The sequence below is a fragment of the Lissotriton vulgaris genome, chromosome 10 (assembly GCF_964263255.1).
Source record: "Lissotriton vulgaris chromosome 10, aLisVul1.2, whole genome shotgun sequence".
NCBI lineage: Eukaryota > Metazoa > Chordata > Amphibia > Caudata > Salamandridae > Lissotriton > Lissotriton vulgaris.
Window position 1 is genome coordinate 44,705,174 of NC_141698.1, and position 17,978 is coordinate 44,723,151.

Below are 17,978 nucleotides of genomic sequence, written 5' to 3' on the forward strand. Positions count from 1 at the left end.
CAGAGCACTCAAAGCTGCTGTTCCTAAATACTTCATGGCCAGATTCATGCACCGTACAACCAAAGGAACCTCGAGATCCTCTCAAATGAATCTTCATAAGCCCCACTCATTCAGACTTAAAACCTGGGGTGCCACATCCTTCTTGGTACAAGGATACAAGGCATGGAACAGATTCCCAGGACTTTGTGGTCCATGAATTTGGATGCTCTTTTAAAAAATGCATTTAAAGACCTGGCATTTCCTGGCCCAGGTGTACTCTTTTACTCCCTTATCTAGTCACAATCACTTTCTCTGTCTCCCCTTCCCTTTCATCCATGTTATCAGATTTAAAAGTCCAGTGCTAGGATGCTCCATTGTGAGTGGTAGCATGCTTAATAAGTGTATAATTCATTTTGTTATATGTATCCCCAAACATGTTCTTCTCTTTGTCTTAGTTGCTGAATAGAAATTTGTTAAAATCATCCCTCTTTTCAAAACAAAATAGGTATCTGCCCAGTTATAATTAACTAACAATGCAAGATATAGTTGTTTCCTCCAAATGAACCTACCTGTTTGGTTGGCAATGCTGCCATCAGGGCAGAGCACACAGGAGAAACAGCACTTGGGGCGTCCTGTGATGGTGGACTTTCTGTATCCTGTAGAACAACTTTCACTGCAGACTGAGAGAGGAACCTAAGACAATGACACATGTTAAAGCATATTGAAATCACTGGAATTACCATGTCTTTCTGGGCCTTGAACTCAATTGGTCGAACTTGATACAAACTAGAGTCCAATAAACCAGCAATCTATTTGGTTTCAGACATCCATAGACAATTGACTATTTTAGTGATTTCCATTTGAATCACCGAGAGAGAATGAAGTGGGGCAGCAATTAAGGGATTCCAAATCAGTTTGCTCACCATTTCATCCCTATCCAAGAAGTTGTAGCTCAGGGGGATAGACAAGTCTCAGAGGGGTAATAGGCGTGTCACATTTTAACATAGTGCCCTCTGGGATTGTGTTTTAGGGAGGTATAAACAGTACATTTCTGTAGGTAAATGCCTCTTTATGTATGATCAGCCCCAAAATTATGGACTGATGCTTCTGTTTTTTCCTGAGAGTGCATTGAGGCCTGCTAACCAGACTTCAATGCCAGTGTTCCTACCCATGACAAAATGTATATTGAAGTGTATACCACCAGTTGGCATTAGCTGACTTACCTACACATCCATAAGAATGGTATTAAGGGTATCCAACGTATGTAAGTTAGAATGTCCACCCAGAGCTGCAGCACTGATTGTGCCACCCCGCATGCAACAATATGCAAATGGCTCCCATCCTGCCACCGCAGGCTGGAAGAGCAGTTTTAAAACTGCTTGTTCAACTTTGTCATTTTAGCCTATGACAAAGCCCCCACTTCCTGTTACCATATATATAAGCCTCCCCAAAGGAAGACCTCATGAGCTCTGAGTCGGGGAGCTTTATATTATTAAGTGGGACATATACTTTAATATATACTTCCAAATTATAGTTTTTACTGTGAAAAGTTTACTTGCCACATTGGCTAATACAGAGTTACTGACTCACATCTCAGTCCTGCTAACTTCTGAATGGGACTACTAAAATGGGTATTTCAAGGTAAATAATTAATCATGGAATTAAACCCAATATTATGCTCAAGTCAAATCTAATGTCACATTTAAGTAAAAGCAATATTTAGAATGTTGCCATTCCGTTATCCACTTAATCCTCGGACTTGTTGCAGGTTCTGGCCACCAGACAGCCTTCTGCCCTCCTAGGGAGTATTGTGAATGACGCCCAGGCCCAGGAACAATAGAGGCATGTTACCTCCCCCATGCAGGACGCCAAAGAGGGTGTTGGCCAAAGGCGAGCTTCAATGGTAAAGCTGCCTTTGGTGAGAAAATGGTGATCACACTCATATAGGGCTGCCTCTTTGTTGAGGTAGATTGGCTGGCAGCGGAAACAGAGAGTGGAAACCAGTTGTCAAGCCATTTTGTTCGTGGGTGTGACCACGCGCCTAACATCCAATGAAGGGTTCAGACATCTTGAACATGAGCAGAAAAGTGCACTCTGCCAGATAGACCCTGGTAGCACATTGGCTAGTGACTGCATTATCCTCCCAGGCCCTTTAGGGGCATACATGTGGCACCCTTGGCACACTGAGCCTCAAATAAGAAATGGAGTGGAGAGAGGACCGAAGGATTGCCTTGCTGACCTCTAGACCTGACAAAAGAGGCTGTGCCAACCTCTGGAATGCACATGAAGACTGTGTTGCATGACTCAAGGAAAAGTTGCTCCTTAGCCCCCAACTCCAAGGGCATATAGGCTGAGCCCCTGTTCCAGCACCAGGGCCACAAAAGCAGAAGTGGCCCATTCTGGCCAGTCAGTAACCACTCGCAATCAATTGACACTGACCGCCGATGTGCAGCCAAGAAGGCCTCTACTCTGGACTCATAAGTTGCACCTGTGCCTGCAGACTTGAGAGAGTAGTAAGATTGTGATTTGATTGCCCAAGATGCACATTAGTCCTCACCAAAGGCTATCACTGGACCCGCTGTGACTGAATATTGGCAGCCCAGCCGCTGGGATTTTGATCCCTCGGCCTAAGTCACCCCACCTTACCTGTGGACCAAGGAAAAAAAACACAGGGAGGCCCCCTTCAACTGCAGAGCACATAGAACATCTTTCAGTATCCTCAGCATTCTGCATACCCAGCATTAGGACCACTCAAATTAAGTCTACGGGGGTCTTGATGTAAACTTTAGAAATGGACTTGTGACTGATTTGGCAACCAGGTAACTGTCTATATACTCCTTATTCACCCTCCCAGTCTGAATTGGTCAAGCAGTTCGGTCCGTAGTAGCCAAATACAGATCTTTCAAACTTTACTGTTACTGATGCCTTTTACGGTTCACTTAAAAATCTATGCCTCAGGACGACTCCAGTAGGCATGGGCGGAAAATCCGTTCTGCTCGCGGATTTTGCGGATTTTCGGGAAATCCGCAATCCGCGAGATTTGCGAATTTCCCGCAAAATCCGCAAATCCGCGAGCAGCGGATTTTGCTCGCACTGCTCGCACTGTTCGCGTGAGTTCGCGCCCCGCGAATAAGTGCAAAATTGCAGAAATACGATCTTAGCAAAACTGAAAGTAACTACTTACCAGGTTCAAAAGTTCAGGCACATCATTAGTAGCAATTTCCTGTAGTGCTTCCTGAGGGGCCCCTCCAGAGTTCAGTTGCCAGTTGAAACTATTATGTGACCCTGCTCTGAACCTCAGAATAGTTACACATATGCCACAAAGGTCCTGAATTACAGCTAAGGGAGACAAGCAGGAGCCAGGCTGGAAGTTAAAATCCATTAATCAGCCCCTAATTCATTATTGTCAGTTGGGGCAGGGCAGGTGTTGTAACTAATTTTGCAACAATGAAAGCACTTAGCAAGTGCAAAAGATCACTAATCAGGGCGCACTAAGGAAGCAGGTGCCAGCTAAAAAAATATTCTGTGACACATTAATCAGCCCCAAATTAATTCAGGTCACTTGAGGCAGGGAAGGTGTGCTTTGCTTTGCCGAAAATAATGTACACTGGACAACCAGAGGGTGTGGTGATGAAACAGAGGGTGGCATGGGTGGGCCAGAGGGTGGCATGAGTAGTCAGAGAGTGGCAGTGGTGACAGAGAGTGGCAGTGATGAAGAAGAGTGTCCCAAACAGGCTGGACACGTAGAAACAACAAGTTCGCAAAACTTGCGACCCGACAGGTAAGTTCGCAAATTGCGAAATTGTAAAAACCCTCGCGAACTGGCAGAAACACGGGCGAACACAAAAAAAAAAAAAAAATCCGCAAATTCGCGGGAATTCGCGGATTTTGCGGATTGCGAATCCGCAAATCCGCAAAATTCGCGAACGCGAGATCCGCAAAATTCGCTCATGCTTAGACTCCAGTGGATTTTGCTCAACTTGGTGTCTAAAAATTCATAAAAAATTGAGTCTATTTTTATGAATTTGGTTTTGTGCTTCTAAATGTTTTACACTGGTTCCTTTGTTTAAGCCTCGATGCTGCTGCTCAAACCACAGCTACTCAGGGTTGAGCTAGAGGATTTACAAAAGAGCCTGGCTGGACCCAATATGGTTTCATGAGTGTAGTACATGGTGAGGTCACACAACAATACCATATAATACATCACCTTCCTCACAATGTCCTTTGCTCCCAAAAAAATATGTGTTGCCCCCTTTTCAGAGAAAAGGAGAATGGGCTGTCCTCTCTTAATGAGTGATTTTCTATGAAATTGGGAGTGTTAGGAGCCAAACTAAATCTGTCAGAAGTTTTCTCATCTTCAATTTTTATCTTAGGTCAAGTCTTACCATGAATCCCAGAAAAAGATAGCACAACAAATGTTGGAATTGCCTAGGGAGAAAGTATGGGCACTCATGTGCAGCTGACATGTTGCTGCTTTGGAACACTGAAAATATCTCTTTTTCAGAAATGTGAAGAAGGAAGTCAAATGTAACAATTTTTGCTTCCTTTAAAAGACCAACTAATGGTATTATACAAATGTTTGTTCCTGTTTTTTTTATTATTATGAACTCGATTGGACTGCAGATACTTCTTGAAAGTTACTATTGGAAGGGGAGATGTTTGAGAAGTAGGTTGTCTTCTGTTTGTATTACTTTTTCATATTGTTTCAGTTGACAGAATGTGTAAAAGCTGTCAGTTCTTCTTCTAACCAATGGCCTCGGTATCTTGTTCTAATGATCCAAATGAATATTGGGCCCTGACATGGAATGCCAATAGCTTCAACAATAAAGTCAAAAGGGGAGCAGTCATGATGTGTGAAAGCGTTATCCCAGTAACATACTGATGTAACTATCCCCATGTCCACAAATTAAAAGCCTTTTCAGATCAGTGTGGGGAATGTCAGTTTTTCTACTGAGACTTCACATAGGGCTTTAAAGGAGTAGTCATATTGGTATGTATGGATGCATGAAGTATATCTGTAGTGTAAACCTAGCCAAAAAGACAGTGCAGCGCCATATCTTATGCAGTCATTTTACTATTTACCTTTCTCCTCATTCTTCTGGTTCTTCTGGTTCTTCCCTTTTGCATTACATTCATATCTTCCCAGCTAAAGAGAGGTACTTTGGAGTTTTGTGTACTGGTGACTAGCTCACTTGAGGGACACATTTGAATATTTCTTAGTCTTTATCTTCAGTGCACACTTAAGCATGGATGTTGTATTTCAATAGTGCAAACTAAGCCAAAAGGCAAAGCAGCACTGTAGCGTATGCAGTAATTTTACTGCATACGTTCTTCTCATTCACATCTTCCCGGTTAAAGACAGAGGGCCCGATTCACAGAACTAACTTAAGACAAAATCCTAAACTTACTACTTTTGGTATTCACAGAAGTTAGGATTTTGTCTTAAGTTTGTCTTAAGACAGACTTAAAACAGACTTAAGACAACATCCTCACTTAAGTCTGTCTTAAGTCTGTCTTAAGTCTGTCTTAAGACAAACTTAAGACAAAATCCTAACTTCTGTGAATAGCAAAAGTAGTAAGTTTAGGATTTTGTCTTAAGTTAGTTCTGTGAATCGGGCCCAGATACTTTGGAGTATTATGTAAAAGTGACAGGTTAATTTAATGAACACTATTGGATACTTTATAGTCTTTATGCTTCATGCACACTCAAGGAGAGCACCCTAGGAGTCTCCACAGAACTACTATTGAAAATCTGGAATTGAATTTCTACCTATTTGGGAAACCTGAATGGGGTTATGAGAAAATTGGCTGGGTGGGAATCTAGGTTTAACAGAAACACCTTATATTGTGTTAATCATCAATCCTTCTGTTGCCTAATTTTTTTTTCTTCCAGCCATGAACGTCTCTGGGTAGCAGGAGTGTGTATCCTTCAGCAGGGCTTTTTACCTGAGGGTTGCAGCTGTACCATTCAAAAGGAGGACCACATATTATCTAGTACCTGAATACCTGGGGGTATTATCAGACAACATCTAGGCATTCCTGATCAAGGTAGGTAATTTTAATTTTCAGTATAAATTTGACTTGGTCCCATTGGCATCCACTGTGTGTGAGAGCTTCAGGACCATAATTTGAAAAAAGAACATGATCCACCCCTGTGGTAAGGTGAACAACAAAAACTGAGGGTCACAACTGCAAAGAAAAAGATTCCCAAGCTAAAATAAACCCCTGTTGCTACAGAGGATGCCAAACTACTCAAAGTATTTGAATCAACTTAACCTTAACTCCTTAACCGTAGTGGAAATTCCATTGCGGTGCAGGAGTTCTAATGAGTGGGCGGGGCTGCGTCGGCCAAGGGACGTGCGCAGCACTAGCAAGGTAGTGCTCGCAACGGCTGTTGGCTGACGCGAGCACGGAAGGGGTGTTAAGAAAGATAAAAAACTGGAATACAAAACAGACAGGCATATTTGGAGAGCTTTGCAGAGGTTCATGTTTGTATATGGAGATAAAACAAGCAAACACTTGAATGGCCTGTCTAATTGTGAGGCAGTCTGCAAAATCAATGCAAAAATATATGATTTTGTGGGATGAAGGTTAGGGATAAGTGCCTTTGCAGACTGTTAAAAAGAGCTCTCCAATGGATGCTCCCAGGGGGTAGAAGAAACTAATAACCCTCTACTCCAGGACCTTTCCATCCCGACCCTCCTAAAATTAGATTAGTAGGAACTTGGCCTGCCTTTGACACTAGAGGAGATAATGAAAACAATAAGTGAAATGGCTGTTAGATAAAATCTTCAGCTTTCTTCTCGAACTCTTCAAGACATTTGCCTTCCTTCTCTGTATGGAGGAAACTGTTAACAGAGGCAGTGGTTGTCTAGAAAACACAGCAGGAAGCAGACACTGTCATGGAGCCACTTTCAAGATGTTAGACATTAATAGGTTACAAAAACATATGTAGTTGTAAAAGCTTTGACTATGATGGTGGAACCTGAGAGATGTCTGTAGATGTATATTCTGAACTTCACCAGGTGTAATGCAAGACATTCTGTCTGCTTTCTTTTTCTTAGTGACAAAAATCAAGAAAAATGAAAATGATTTAAAAATAAAAAGAACTGTGAATACATTTTATGAACGTGCTAGAGATTTGGATGGTGTGTTCAGAGAGGATGTGTGCCCAGAAAGAAAGTAGATTAGTCTGAATTTGAATATGATGTGAAAGCAAAGTAAATTAACAAATTCCTCCAACTGACTTTCTCCAATAGTTGCTGTCTGTAAACAGAAAGAAAAGTTTAGTATTCGTCTTGATCTCAGTAGTGAGAAGTAGCCTATTTTGCAAAAAAGACACCATCTGCTGAGAAGTCACTGCATTTCAGTACGTTTGTTATGAAAACTTCAAAGTGCATTTGCAGCATACTAACATTCTAGGATGACATTCTGGTGTATGGTGTTAATCATTTGGGACACTGACAAAATACTAGATGCCTTATTGGGTGCGATGGAGACAAGAGGATGTAGAATAATGAAGGCTTAATACATTTTTAGTAAATTTGAGATTGAACATTCTGAGTATTTCTTATACGGAGAGGGTATACGAACAGAATGTGTGGGGTTAATTAGAATTTAGTTAGAATTTGGCTCATGCAGACCATCAGCCAAAAGACACCTAATGAGTGTACATAGACATGCATATATACTAAGACAAGAGCTTATAATATTCAGCTTAGTAATACTCTATGCATAGTCTGCTTTAGTACTGTGTATAAAAGGTCCTTGTTATGCAATACACAAAATCATAAACAACAAAGGAACAAGTTCACTGACACATGTCAACATTTTGATTAAACTTAGCAATCCATCAAGAAAAATATTATATTCTTTAACTTAATATTTTAAAATTCATGTTGCTACTTTTCAAGATATGTCTTCCATGGCTAACACATTCATACTCCTTTACAGTGGGAATATCAAAAATTGATCTCACCTGAGTGTGTTTTCCACCCCATAAGATGGCGCTCTCGTTAATGATGAACTTTAAACCTTGAGGAGCTTGGCCATTGTAGGTCCCCACTTTTACAAAGCTGCTGCTGTTACTGGATGTCATGTGCCAATATAACACATCATATAATGGTGGGGTGTCACCATTTGAATCAAAAAGATGTTCACTGCCGGCAGAGATCTTCATGTGAACATTCTTTACATAGTGCAACATCTGAAAACACAATATGACAATAATATGGATAAAGATTAATTTTGAAAGAAGCTGACTTGATCAACATTGAGTCTTTAAGAACATGGTTGATGCATTGAAATGTTTCAGAATGATACTCCAGTTTCATGATTAGAACCAGTGAAAGTGGCAATACATGGGTGCACTCACCTGCCATGGTTCAAAATCTTTAGGATCTGCACATGACCTGTTGGTGAAGGGACCGTCCTGTGGTTTACAATGGAGCAGATTATGCAGCGCTTGGGCCAAAGCATAGGTGGCTTTGTATGCATAGTAGGGAAATAAGAAGTAATTCACCTCAAACACAGAATTATAAAGCAGTTGTAGTTTTTCTCTCCCAGTGCATAACCCTTTCAGATCTGTCATGTTCCCAAAATTTGCTTCTAATAATGTTTCTGGCCATTTGCAACTAAAGACCTGCTCCCAGAATGACTTTAGGAATATATCCTCAGAACACATCCATGGGTTGATGTTGTAGAGGAATTCTTTGAACCCAGGTATTTCTCCTCTCTGCAGTGTCAGTCCCAGCGTGCCGTTCAATGTTTCCCACAGACCTGTCTGGGAAAACACTGGTGAGGGGATCCAGCTTGTCACTCCAATCCATATTTTCGTAGCAACCCTTTGACGAGATATTTCATTCAGAAAAGGGGCCATATGCACTGCAAATGCATAACAGACAATCACTTTGGCAGTAGAAGATTTTATAATCTGAATGACATGAGCTAGGGAAGCCCTGCTGGCTTGTGAGGGGAGAGTCTCAAAGAATTCAACACAGATCTCATTCCTTACTGCTGCTTCCTTAAGCATCTGGCTTCCTTGCAGACCAAGGTCATTTTTAGAGAAAAGAATTCCAATCCATGCCCAGCCAAAGTGGAGAAGAAACTGAACAATAGCTTCTACCTGAAAAGAGCTACTAGCCACCGTCCTAAGAAAGGATGGGAACTGGGCTTTGTCACTCAGGATGGGGAGTCCTGCACCATAGCTAATCTGTTGAGAAGAGAACACATTTACAGTGGTAATTAACACAACTTGAGTCTTGATAGTGGACTAAAGATATGGAATCAACATTTTTGTTTTCAGAAATGTACCTAATCTGCATGGTTATTTACCTGTAGTGGCTAGTAACATTTCTAACAGGTGTTGCAGACATTGCTGTCTCAAACTGTACATAGCAATCAACCAACAAGAGGAAGCCCGAATACGGTGACAAGACCTTCAGGATTTCACCCTCCTTGATGACACTGGATAAAATTCCTAAGGATGAGGCATTTATTCTTTGACTCAAAAGAGCACAGATTCAAGGAAAAGGAGTAAGGCCTATTTTACCTTCTAACGATTTTTGGGGGTCCACACCCTAATACTTTTCTGAAACTTTGGGCCAATGTGCATTATACAATACAGTATCTAAATCAAAATGTCTGCCATACAATTACAGATAATTTGGAAACAGCTTTCATCCAGTAATCTACTATTCCAGGAAGTAACAAGTCTGACTCTCATCAGATTATAGTCCTATAATCTATACTGAAGTTAATACAATCCTACAGCTTGAGACAGCTGATCTAGTAGTAATGCTAGAAAAATTATAAATAGGTTTAGAAATCAGAAATATCCCAAAGTTTACACTGATGTCACAGACTCGGGTCTCAGACAGCAGAAAGTAATACACCGCTATAAGAAAGCTCTTAAAACCTCATGGTTTACCATATCAGCAAAGGGAATAGTATACCATCATTAAGTGTCCTTTACTTAACAAAAATTCTCACTGAATTGCAATTTTTAATTATTCAGGAAAGTATCCAAATTGTGTCACCTAATATCAGCTTCTCCTTTTTAGGTAGTCAATTAATTTTGTTTAATAACAGCAGCATGTCTGTTCTGAGCAGAATTGTAATTATGCTGGCGTAATTTTAGTAATTTCACATAAATAAACTCATGCCTAGTTACTGGAATTGCACCACATTGCATAATGAAAGTTCCAATCTGGGAGTAATTGTAATGCGAGATATAGGGAAATAAGTCAGCAGAAACAGAAGGGGTATATTCCCCGTGCGAGCGGCAGTTCCTTTAACATTACATATTAAGTTTTACTTTTTTTCTGCTGCTTTTAAAAACATGTCGTTGGGGTAGTTACACACTTTCTTGGTCCGTTCATGGTTGGGTACTTTTTAAATTAATTTAATTTTCTTTTCTGACATTGCTGAGTTACTGATGGTGGATGTGGGTAAAGGGCAACCCCATGTATGAGCCCATCGTGGGTATATCTGCTTAATACTTTACCTGCAATGCTAGAATACTTGGAAGGTACTGCAGTCAAAATAGGGCACGTAGGGGCAGATTAACAAGCCCCTTGCAACACTTTTGCATCACTTTTCCCATGTTAAAAATGACGCAAAAGCAGTGGAAGGGGCTTGTAAATATGCTACGTTGATTTTGTTTTCTATGCCTCATTCTTTGCTCAACATCAGGAAGTGGGAATTTAATGGAATGAGTTAGAGAGAGAGAGAGAGAGAGAGAGAGAGAGAGAGAGAGAGAGAGAGAGAGAGAGCAAGAGTGTGTGTGTTTACGTGTGTGTAGGTGTGTGTACGTGGGTGTGTATGTGTGTGTGTACCTGTGTGTACGTGTGTGTCGATGTGTGTGTGTGTGCGTGTGTGTGTGTGTGTTTGTGGTGTTCTAAGCATCCATCTTCAATGACATGAGGCGGAAAACTTACTACTAACATACTGTGTGTGTTTCAGTCCTTTTATTCCACATTTAAAGGCATTTTCTAGGAACATGATATAAGAGGTTCATGTCATTGTTGTTCATTATTTCCATTCTTCATGATATATTTATTTGTGACTGGGCAGCTTGTGTTACAGTGTTATTGTCGTTAATGAATGTATTTTCTGCCTTTTGTCTCTCCCTCTCCGTAGAGCCTAGGCCCTGGAAGGGCGCCAGCAATATTTTATTTATTAAATATTTCCCAGCCCTTCCAGCTGCAATGGGTCCTTTAAGGACACCAGTATTTACTTTAATATTTTATTTTATTTTTACATGGTCTCCAACCATACCATACCCATGGGCCCTGGGGGGACATTGGCAAATGTTTGGATATTTTTGTGTATTTTGCCTGCATCCCCTGCCTTCCATAAAGGCCCCAGGGTCACTGGGAATAATTCATTTTTATTTTTTATTTTTTATTTTCGCCTCCTTGCTCACTTGTCCGAGTCCCAATAGACCCTGGAGAGCTACCAGCAACAATATTATTCATGCATTTTAATTTTGCCTAATCCCTCCTCACCTGGCTACCCTAGGGTCCTGAGGAACACCAGAATTAATAAATGAGTTTGTTTGATATGTGCCTGCCTCTCTTTATCTCCCGTAGTGTCCCATTAGGCCCTAGAGAAGGAGCAAAAACAATGCAATGCATTTATTTAATTTTCCCTGCCCCCTAGCTGCCTAGAGTAGGGTCCCTATGGGGCCCGGCCAGCAATTATTCAATGAATAAAAAAAAAAAAGGTATGCCCTTTGCCTCACCTCCCATAGAATCTCCATGAACCCTGAAGGGGCATTATTAATTATTGTACATATGCATTTTCTACCTACATTCTCCTTCTATAAGTTCCCCGTTGGCCCTGGAGGGACACTAGGGGCCAGATGTAGGTCGCCAATTACCGGTACCGACCGGTAATTGGATTTTGAGATGTTGGGCCCTTTATTTTACGGAATCGGTAAATTTAGAGAATCGGTAAATTTACCGATTCTGTAAAATACCGAATTAGTAATTTGAGCGCTTCGGTAAATTCCAGATGTAGGTAGCACTGTTTACAGTGCTACAGGCCTTCAGAATTCTGTATTTTACCACCCAATCCAATTGGGCGGTAAAATACCGAATTCAGGTGTACAGCACATCTGTGCATGTACACCTGTGCCATGTGACACACAGACATGCCCTTAGGGCATGTATGTGTGCTACATGTCACACAAGCCTGTACTTGGGGTGCTAGAGGGTGTCAAAGTGACACCCCTGCACCCTTGCAGGATTCGGTATTTACCGATTCGGTAAATACCAAATCGGTATTTCCCATTGATTCCTATGGGCTTCATGGCCCATAGGAATCAATGGGCAATACCGATTCGGTATTTACCGATTTGGTAAATACCGAATCATACAGATTCGGTAATTCTAAAATTAGAATTACCTACATCTGCCTCCTTCCGATTTACCCACTCTTAAATACCGAATCGGTATGATTCGGTATTTAGGAGTCGGTAAATCGGAATTACCTACATCTGGCCCTAAGTTACTTTTTCCTATGTAATTTTGAGCAAGCAATAATTGGTAAAGATTGAAGAAGACTTGTATGACGTTGGCTATATTTCACATGGTTCTCTGACTTTCTGCTTCATTTTTATTAGCCCTGGGCAGTAAACTCAGTTCGTGGAGATTGCGGAGTTCTCCACACTCCACAGAGCATGTGTAGTTGCAAAGGTTTTTCCTTGCTCGTCCTCACCAACGTCAAGTTGCCAAGTGCGAGCGCCTTCTTGCAATATTATGGAGCCATTCTTGTAGATTTACAGCGCCGGACAAACACCCGATGCTGAAAATCAATACAAACGGCATGACCAAATTTACTCCACCGCCTGCAGAATTCTTCGTAGCTTGGAAGAGTTTTTTGGTCACTCCGCAAACTCTGTCCAGGTCTAATTTTTATTTCTTACAGGTTCACAACTGTCATGTCTCACCCAATACTGGGATGGAGAGAAGTCTGAGATTTAGCTGACAGTGATACTAAAGTCATTTGCTAAACACCTAAAGGCAGACCCTAATGATCCTAACAACCTGCGTCCCATCTCCAACCTACCACTCCTAGCTAAAACCATGGAGAAATGTGTATTACTTCAACTCGACAGCCACATAGGCGATTATAACTTACTTGACTCCTTTAAATCTTGTTTCAGGAAAGGCTGTAGTACTGAAATCGCTATGCTTAACATTTCTGACGACATTCATCCCGTCATTGATAATGGGGAAGCTTGCCTTCTTATCCTCCTTGACATTTCAGCAGCATTGAATACAGTCTATCATTCTTCCTTTATGGAATCTCTCAATTCTTGCTTTGGCCTCAATGAAAATGCCCTTAGTTGGTTCACTTCCTACCTCCAACACAGAACACAACAAATAAAAATCAACTCATGCCTCTCCAATCCTACCCCTGTCTCCCTGGGTGTACCCCAGGGCTCAAAGTTCTCCCCCTCTCTCCTAAACTCTTCATGGAACCCCTTACAATCATTCTGAAACAAGCCGGGATCAATTATCACCTTTACGCTGACAACACCCAACTCTACAACAAAATCGAATCACACAGAGATGTCCTTCATTTAAATATCACTCTGAGCAAGATTCAATCCTTGTTTTACTTCTACTATCTTAAAGTAAATCCTAACAAAACAGAAATTATTCTGTTCTCCCCTAAAAGCAACCGTCTCCCCATCCAAGGCTGGATCTCTGACCTCAATGCCCTCAACTGTCGGCTCATTCTATCCAACTCTGCAAAATCCCTAGGTTTCATCCTAGACAAAAAATTGGCACTGAAGGGCCATATAAATAAAACAGCCAAAGGAGCACTCCTCACTCTCTAAAACCTAAAAAGAAAAAATCAAACCCTTCATCCTTCAAGACGACTTCAAATGGGTTGTTCAATCACTAGTCCTCTCCAAACTTGACTACGGCAACGCTATTCTCATTAGAACCCCTAAAGTTCACCTGGCCCCCCGTAGAGCCATGCTCAACTTGGTGGTCAGGCTTATTACCGACTGCAAACAGTTTGATCACATCATGCCTGCCCTCAAAGCCCTGAAATGGCTTCCCATTGAAGTAAGATGCATCTATAAGAATGCCTGCATCACCCACAACGCTCTTCACTCTCAATCGCTGGTTTACCTAACAAATAAACTCAAAAAAGCAGGTAGCACCAGACTGATGAAATGCTCCAATGCTCTTCTCCTTGTTCCCCCGGTATTAAAAAAAAAATCAATCCAGACTCGCTCCTTCTCTGGAAATGCACCGAGCATCTGGGATGCCCTTCGTCAGGACCTTCGTTGCAACCCCTCCTACTTTGGCTTCAAAACGTCATCTCCTCAATAAATACTGGAGTCCATAATTCTTTCAGATCCTGCTATCCTTTGATCACCTGTATTGGTCATCTTTCTGCTAACCTGTTGACCTTTCTCTTTCTCTGTACTCTTCTTATTGTTTACTCCTGCCTTCTGCTCTCCTTGGTTTCACATGTATCCTGTCAGCTCTTACTACTGTGCTGAAAGTTTCTTGTGGTGTTCTCCTCTGTTTTTTCAATTTGTTCTTGGCCTCTTTTTAGATACCCTTTCCCTCCTACCACTACAAATGTTCTCCTTGTTTATATTTTAGTGTGCGTGCCGAGGTTTTACCTCCCTTATATTATTTAATTGTAGATAACCTTTAAATCTTTAGAAATCTGCCTTCTCCTGATTCAATGGCGAGATTCGCATGTTCCTGATTGTAGATTTTGGTTTAAACTATTGTTTCCTTTATATTTTTCCTGCTCCTACTCCCGTAAAGTGCTCTGATACCTCTGGGTCTAGCCAGCACTATAGAAAACCTTACAAATACCTAAATAAATCATAGCTCTCCCCCTGCATTGCTGGAGCTGTGCCACGCTTCCAGCACAACTCCAGCAATGTGTCAGTTTTGTGCCAACGGATACATCAGTAATAATGACATATCTGTAACTCCTTGCAACATGAATTGCCAATACTGTAAATAGGGACATTCATGGTATAGCAAGGAGGGCGCAATGAAAAGTGTCACATCACTGCTTTGTGGCAACGATACGATTCTTCTCATTAATAAGGCCCAGAATTTTGTCTTGGTCCTCCTCCAGACACTAGAGTTTACAACTTGGATTCTTCTTTTTTGTCCTTAGTGGGAGATGCTCATTAAAGCATGATATAATTAAAATATTTATCTCCACTCAGAAAAGAATGCGATATAAAGTAAACTTCTAAAAACATGTTTGAATTCTTTTTTTATTATTGAACATGTAAAACATGTCAACAAGTGGTGTACAACATGATTAAAAACTGTAAAGTATAAATGAAAGTATAAAATGTATACAATTTTTTTTAACTTATGTAAAAATGATGTTGAAAATATGCATTTGAAAAGATTTCAGAAATGTAAAAAAGTGTTAATGGAAAAACTCTAAAATGTACAACAGACAATAGTATTTAAATATAATTTAATTTTTTTTATGATTAAAAATATTGAAACATGTTTAATGTATTTGATTATATAAATGTATATTTTCAGTTGAAAGATATATGTTTAAAATGTAAAAACAAACCTTAAATGCATATTGAAAACAAAAAAATGAGAAAAATCTGTTATATGTTTTTATTCTTAAAAAATTTAATTAATGAGAATATTTCTTTAGAAAAATACAACAATTGTTATTATATTTCTTAACACCAACAATACTAATGAAATAACATGAGCTATTCTAGGATTTCAAACTAAAATTATAATTATACACAAACATGATATAAATTAACCTTTCTCTAGTAAGTGTGGGGCACTACAGGGGTGACATTTACTATTCTCACTCCAATCTAAACCAAGTTGGGGAAAGTGTTAGACTCTATAAAGGTGTCATTTGATATTCCCACTTCAACCTATACCAATGGGGGTAAGTTGTTGGACACTGAAAGGGTAACATGTACTATTCCTACTCTAATTCATACCAATTTCAAGATGCTAAACACTAGAGGGGTACAAAATTCTATTGTCATTCCAATCTATACCAATTTGGGGAAAGTGTTGGATACTAAAAGGTTGTCATTTACTAGTCCCATTCCAACCCATACCAATTAGGAGAAAGTTTTGGACACTGAAAGGGCAACATTTACTTTTCCCACTCCAATCCATTCCTATTTGAAGAAGGTGTTTGATACTAAAGGGGTAACATTTCCTATTCCCAGCCTAATCTAAACCAATTAAGGGAAATGTTGGGTTCTAAAAGGGTACCATGCCCTATTCCTACTCCAAGCTATACCAAATTGGGGAAGGTCTTGAACACTAAAAGAGTGGCACTAACTAGTCCCACACCAATATAGCCATATTGGTGAAAGGTGTTGAATACTAAAGGGATGACATTCAGGGGGTCATTTTGATGGAGGTCGGCCCATATCGATGAACCATTGGCCCCAGGATGTGTTTTGACTGACGTATTACAATACATACAGTCTGAGGCAACAGGCAAAGTGACAGTCCAATGCTTTCTGACAGGCTCAAGGAGCCTGTTGAAACGTTGGAAGGTCAGTAATCTCTACACTAGGGATGATGCCTGCTCAGGCAGCGCCATAGGGATTACAATGTCCCTTTCCAACAGCCTTTTAATGGCAGTTCACCCGCCAATAAAAGGCAGGCAGAAAGTGCTTATCCCTCCAGGTCCTCTGCTATGGGGCCTGAAAGGCACCTATGGTCCCCTCATGAACGTCCCTGCACCGTGTAGCAGGCACCACATGGTTCCTTCCACACAGTGCAGGAATGTTTTTTAAGTGTACATTTTCTATTGCTGCTTGTGCGGTGTGCAGCACAAGCCACAATGGAAAATATACATTTTGCAACAGCTGTGAAGGTGGTTCCATTGTAATGAGGGAAGAAGCACCGCTGACTTCTTGTCGGGCAGTCCTGCTTCCGCTATGGTGCGGCATTGTGATGATGCCCTTAGTATTCTCACTCCAATCTATTTACAATTCCCACTCTAACCCAACAATTATGTGGGATGATGTTGGCACTAAAGGGGTGACATTTACTATTTCCACTGCAATCTGAAACATTTTCTAGAAGGTAATACAAAGTAGATATTTAATATAAACAATTAATACTGCATAATCACAAACTATTCTGTAGCTGTAAAATAAACTAAAATGAAGTATAAAACACACTAAATAAAACTACAAAATCATATATGTGAAATATTTAGAGTAACATAACAAATATTTATATTACTATGAATAATGATACATTTTTGTAAACATGTACCACCATTCCTAAAAGTTTAACCATAAAACAAAAAATAAAATAATATTCAATAATTATTAATCATGAGATGTAAAATATAAAAACTATTTTTAAATAAAAAAATACAAATATATGTTTATAAGAAAATTTAATTTTTACATACATACAATTTTTTTTCATGTAAACATTTGTTTCATTTTATTACATAACATTATAATTTTTTTCATATTTAAAATAATTCGTAAAAACATTTATTTCAAACATGTTTTATTTAAATTTGTTATGATTAGTATATATTTTACTGAACAGAAAGTTAATATGTATTTAAAATATTCATGTAACATACATTTAAAAATTAATTTGTTAAACTTTAAATTGCATATCATTAAAATAAATAACATAAAAGTCCCTCTAAAATACACACTTTGCAATGCATTTTTCCATCCTTATTCCCCAAAAGTGCAATATCCTGCTATGGAATTTTATAAAAATGAATACTGCTAAAAAAACACACATTTTAACAATTTCATGACTAATAAATGAACTTACTAAAACATTTAATAAAATGAACAAATAAACACCCAACAATAAATTAGATACTAATTAACACTGGCAAATGGTATTACATACAATGTTTTCTACAACAATATTATTTACAACAATATTAAAAACAATTCCTAAAATTATACTTTTACCTTTAACTACTGTTGACGATATTTGTGACATTCTGAT

General features: G+C 39.7%; 1 protein-coding gene across 1 annotated transcript in view; it reads right to left on the reverse strand.

The window, feature by feature from the left end:
* The window catches only part of LOC147684530 (vomeronasal type-2 receptor 26-like), a 99,158-nt gene that overhangs the window by 30,963 nt on the left and 50,217 nt on the right, over positions 1–17,978 (reverse strand). The window contains exons 4-6 of the mRNA XM_086939691.1: positions 8,354–9,190; positions 7,958–8,185; positions 549–672 (exon numbers count right to left, since the gene is read on the reverse strand). Of these exons, the coding sequence (XP_086795817.1) occupies positions 549–672; positions 7,958–8,185; positions 8,354–9,190 (1,189 nt within the window). The remainder of the gene's footprint in view (positions 1–548; positions 673–7,957; positions 8,186–8,353; positions 9,191–17,978) is intronic.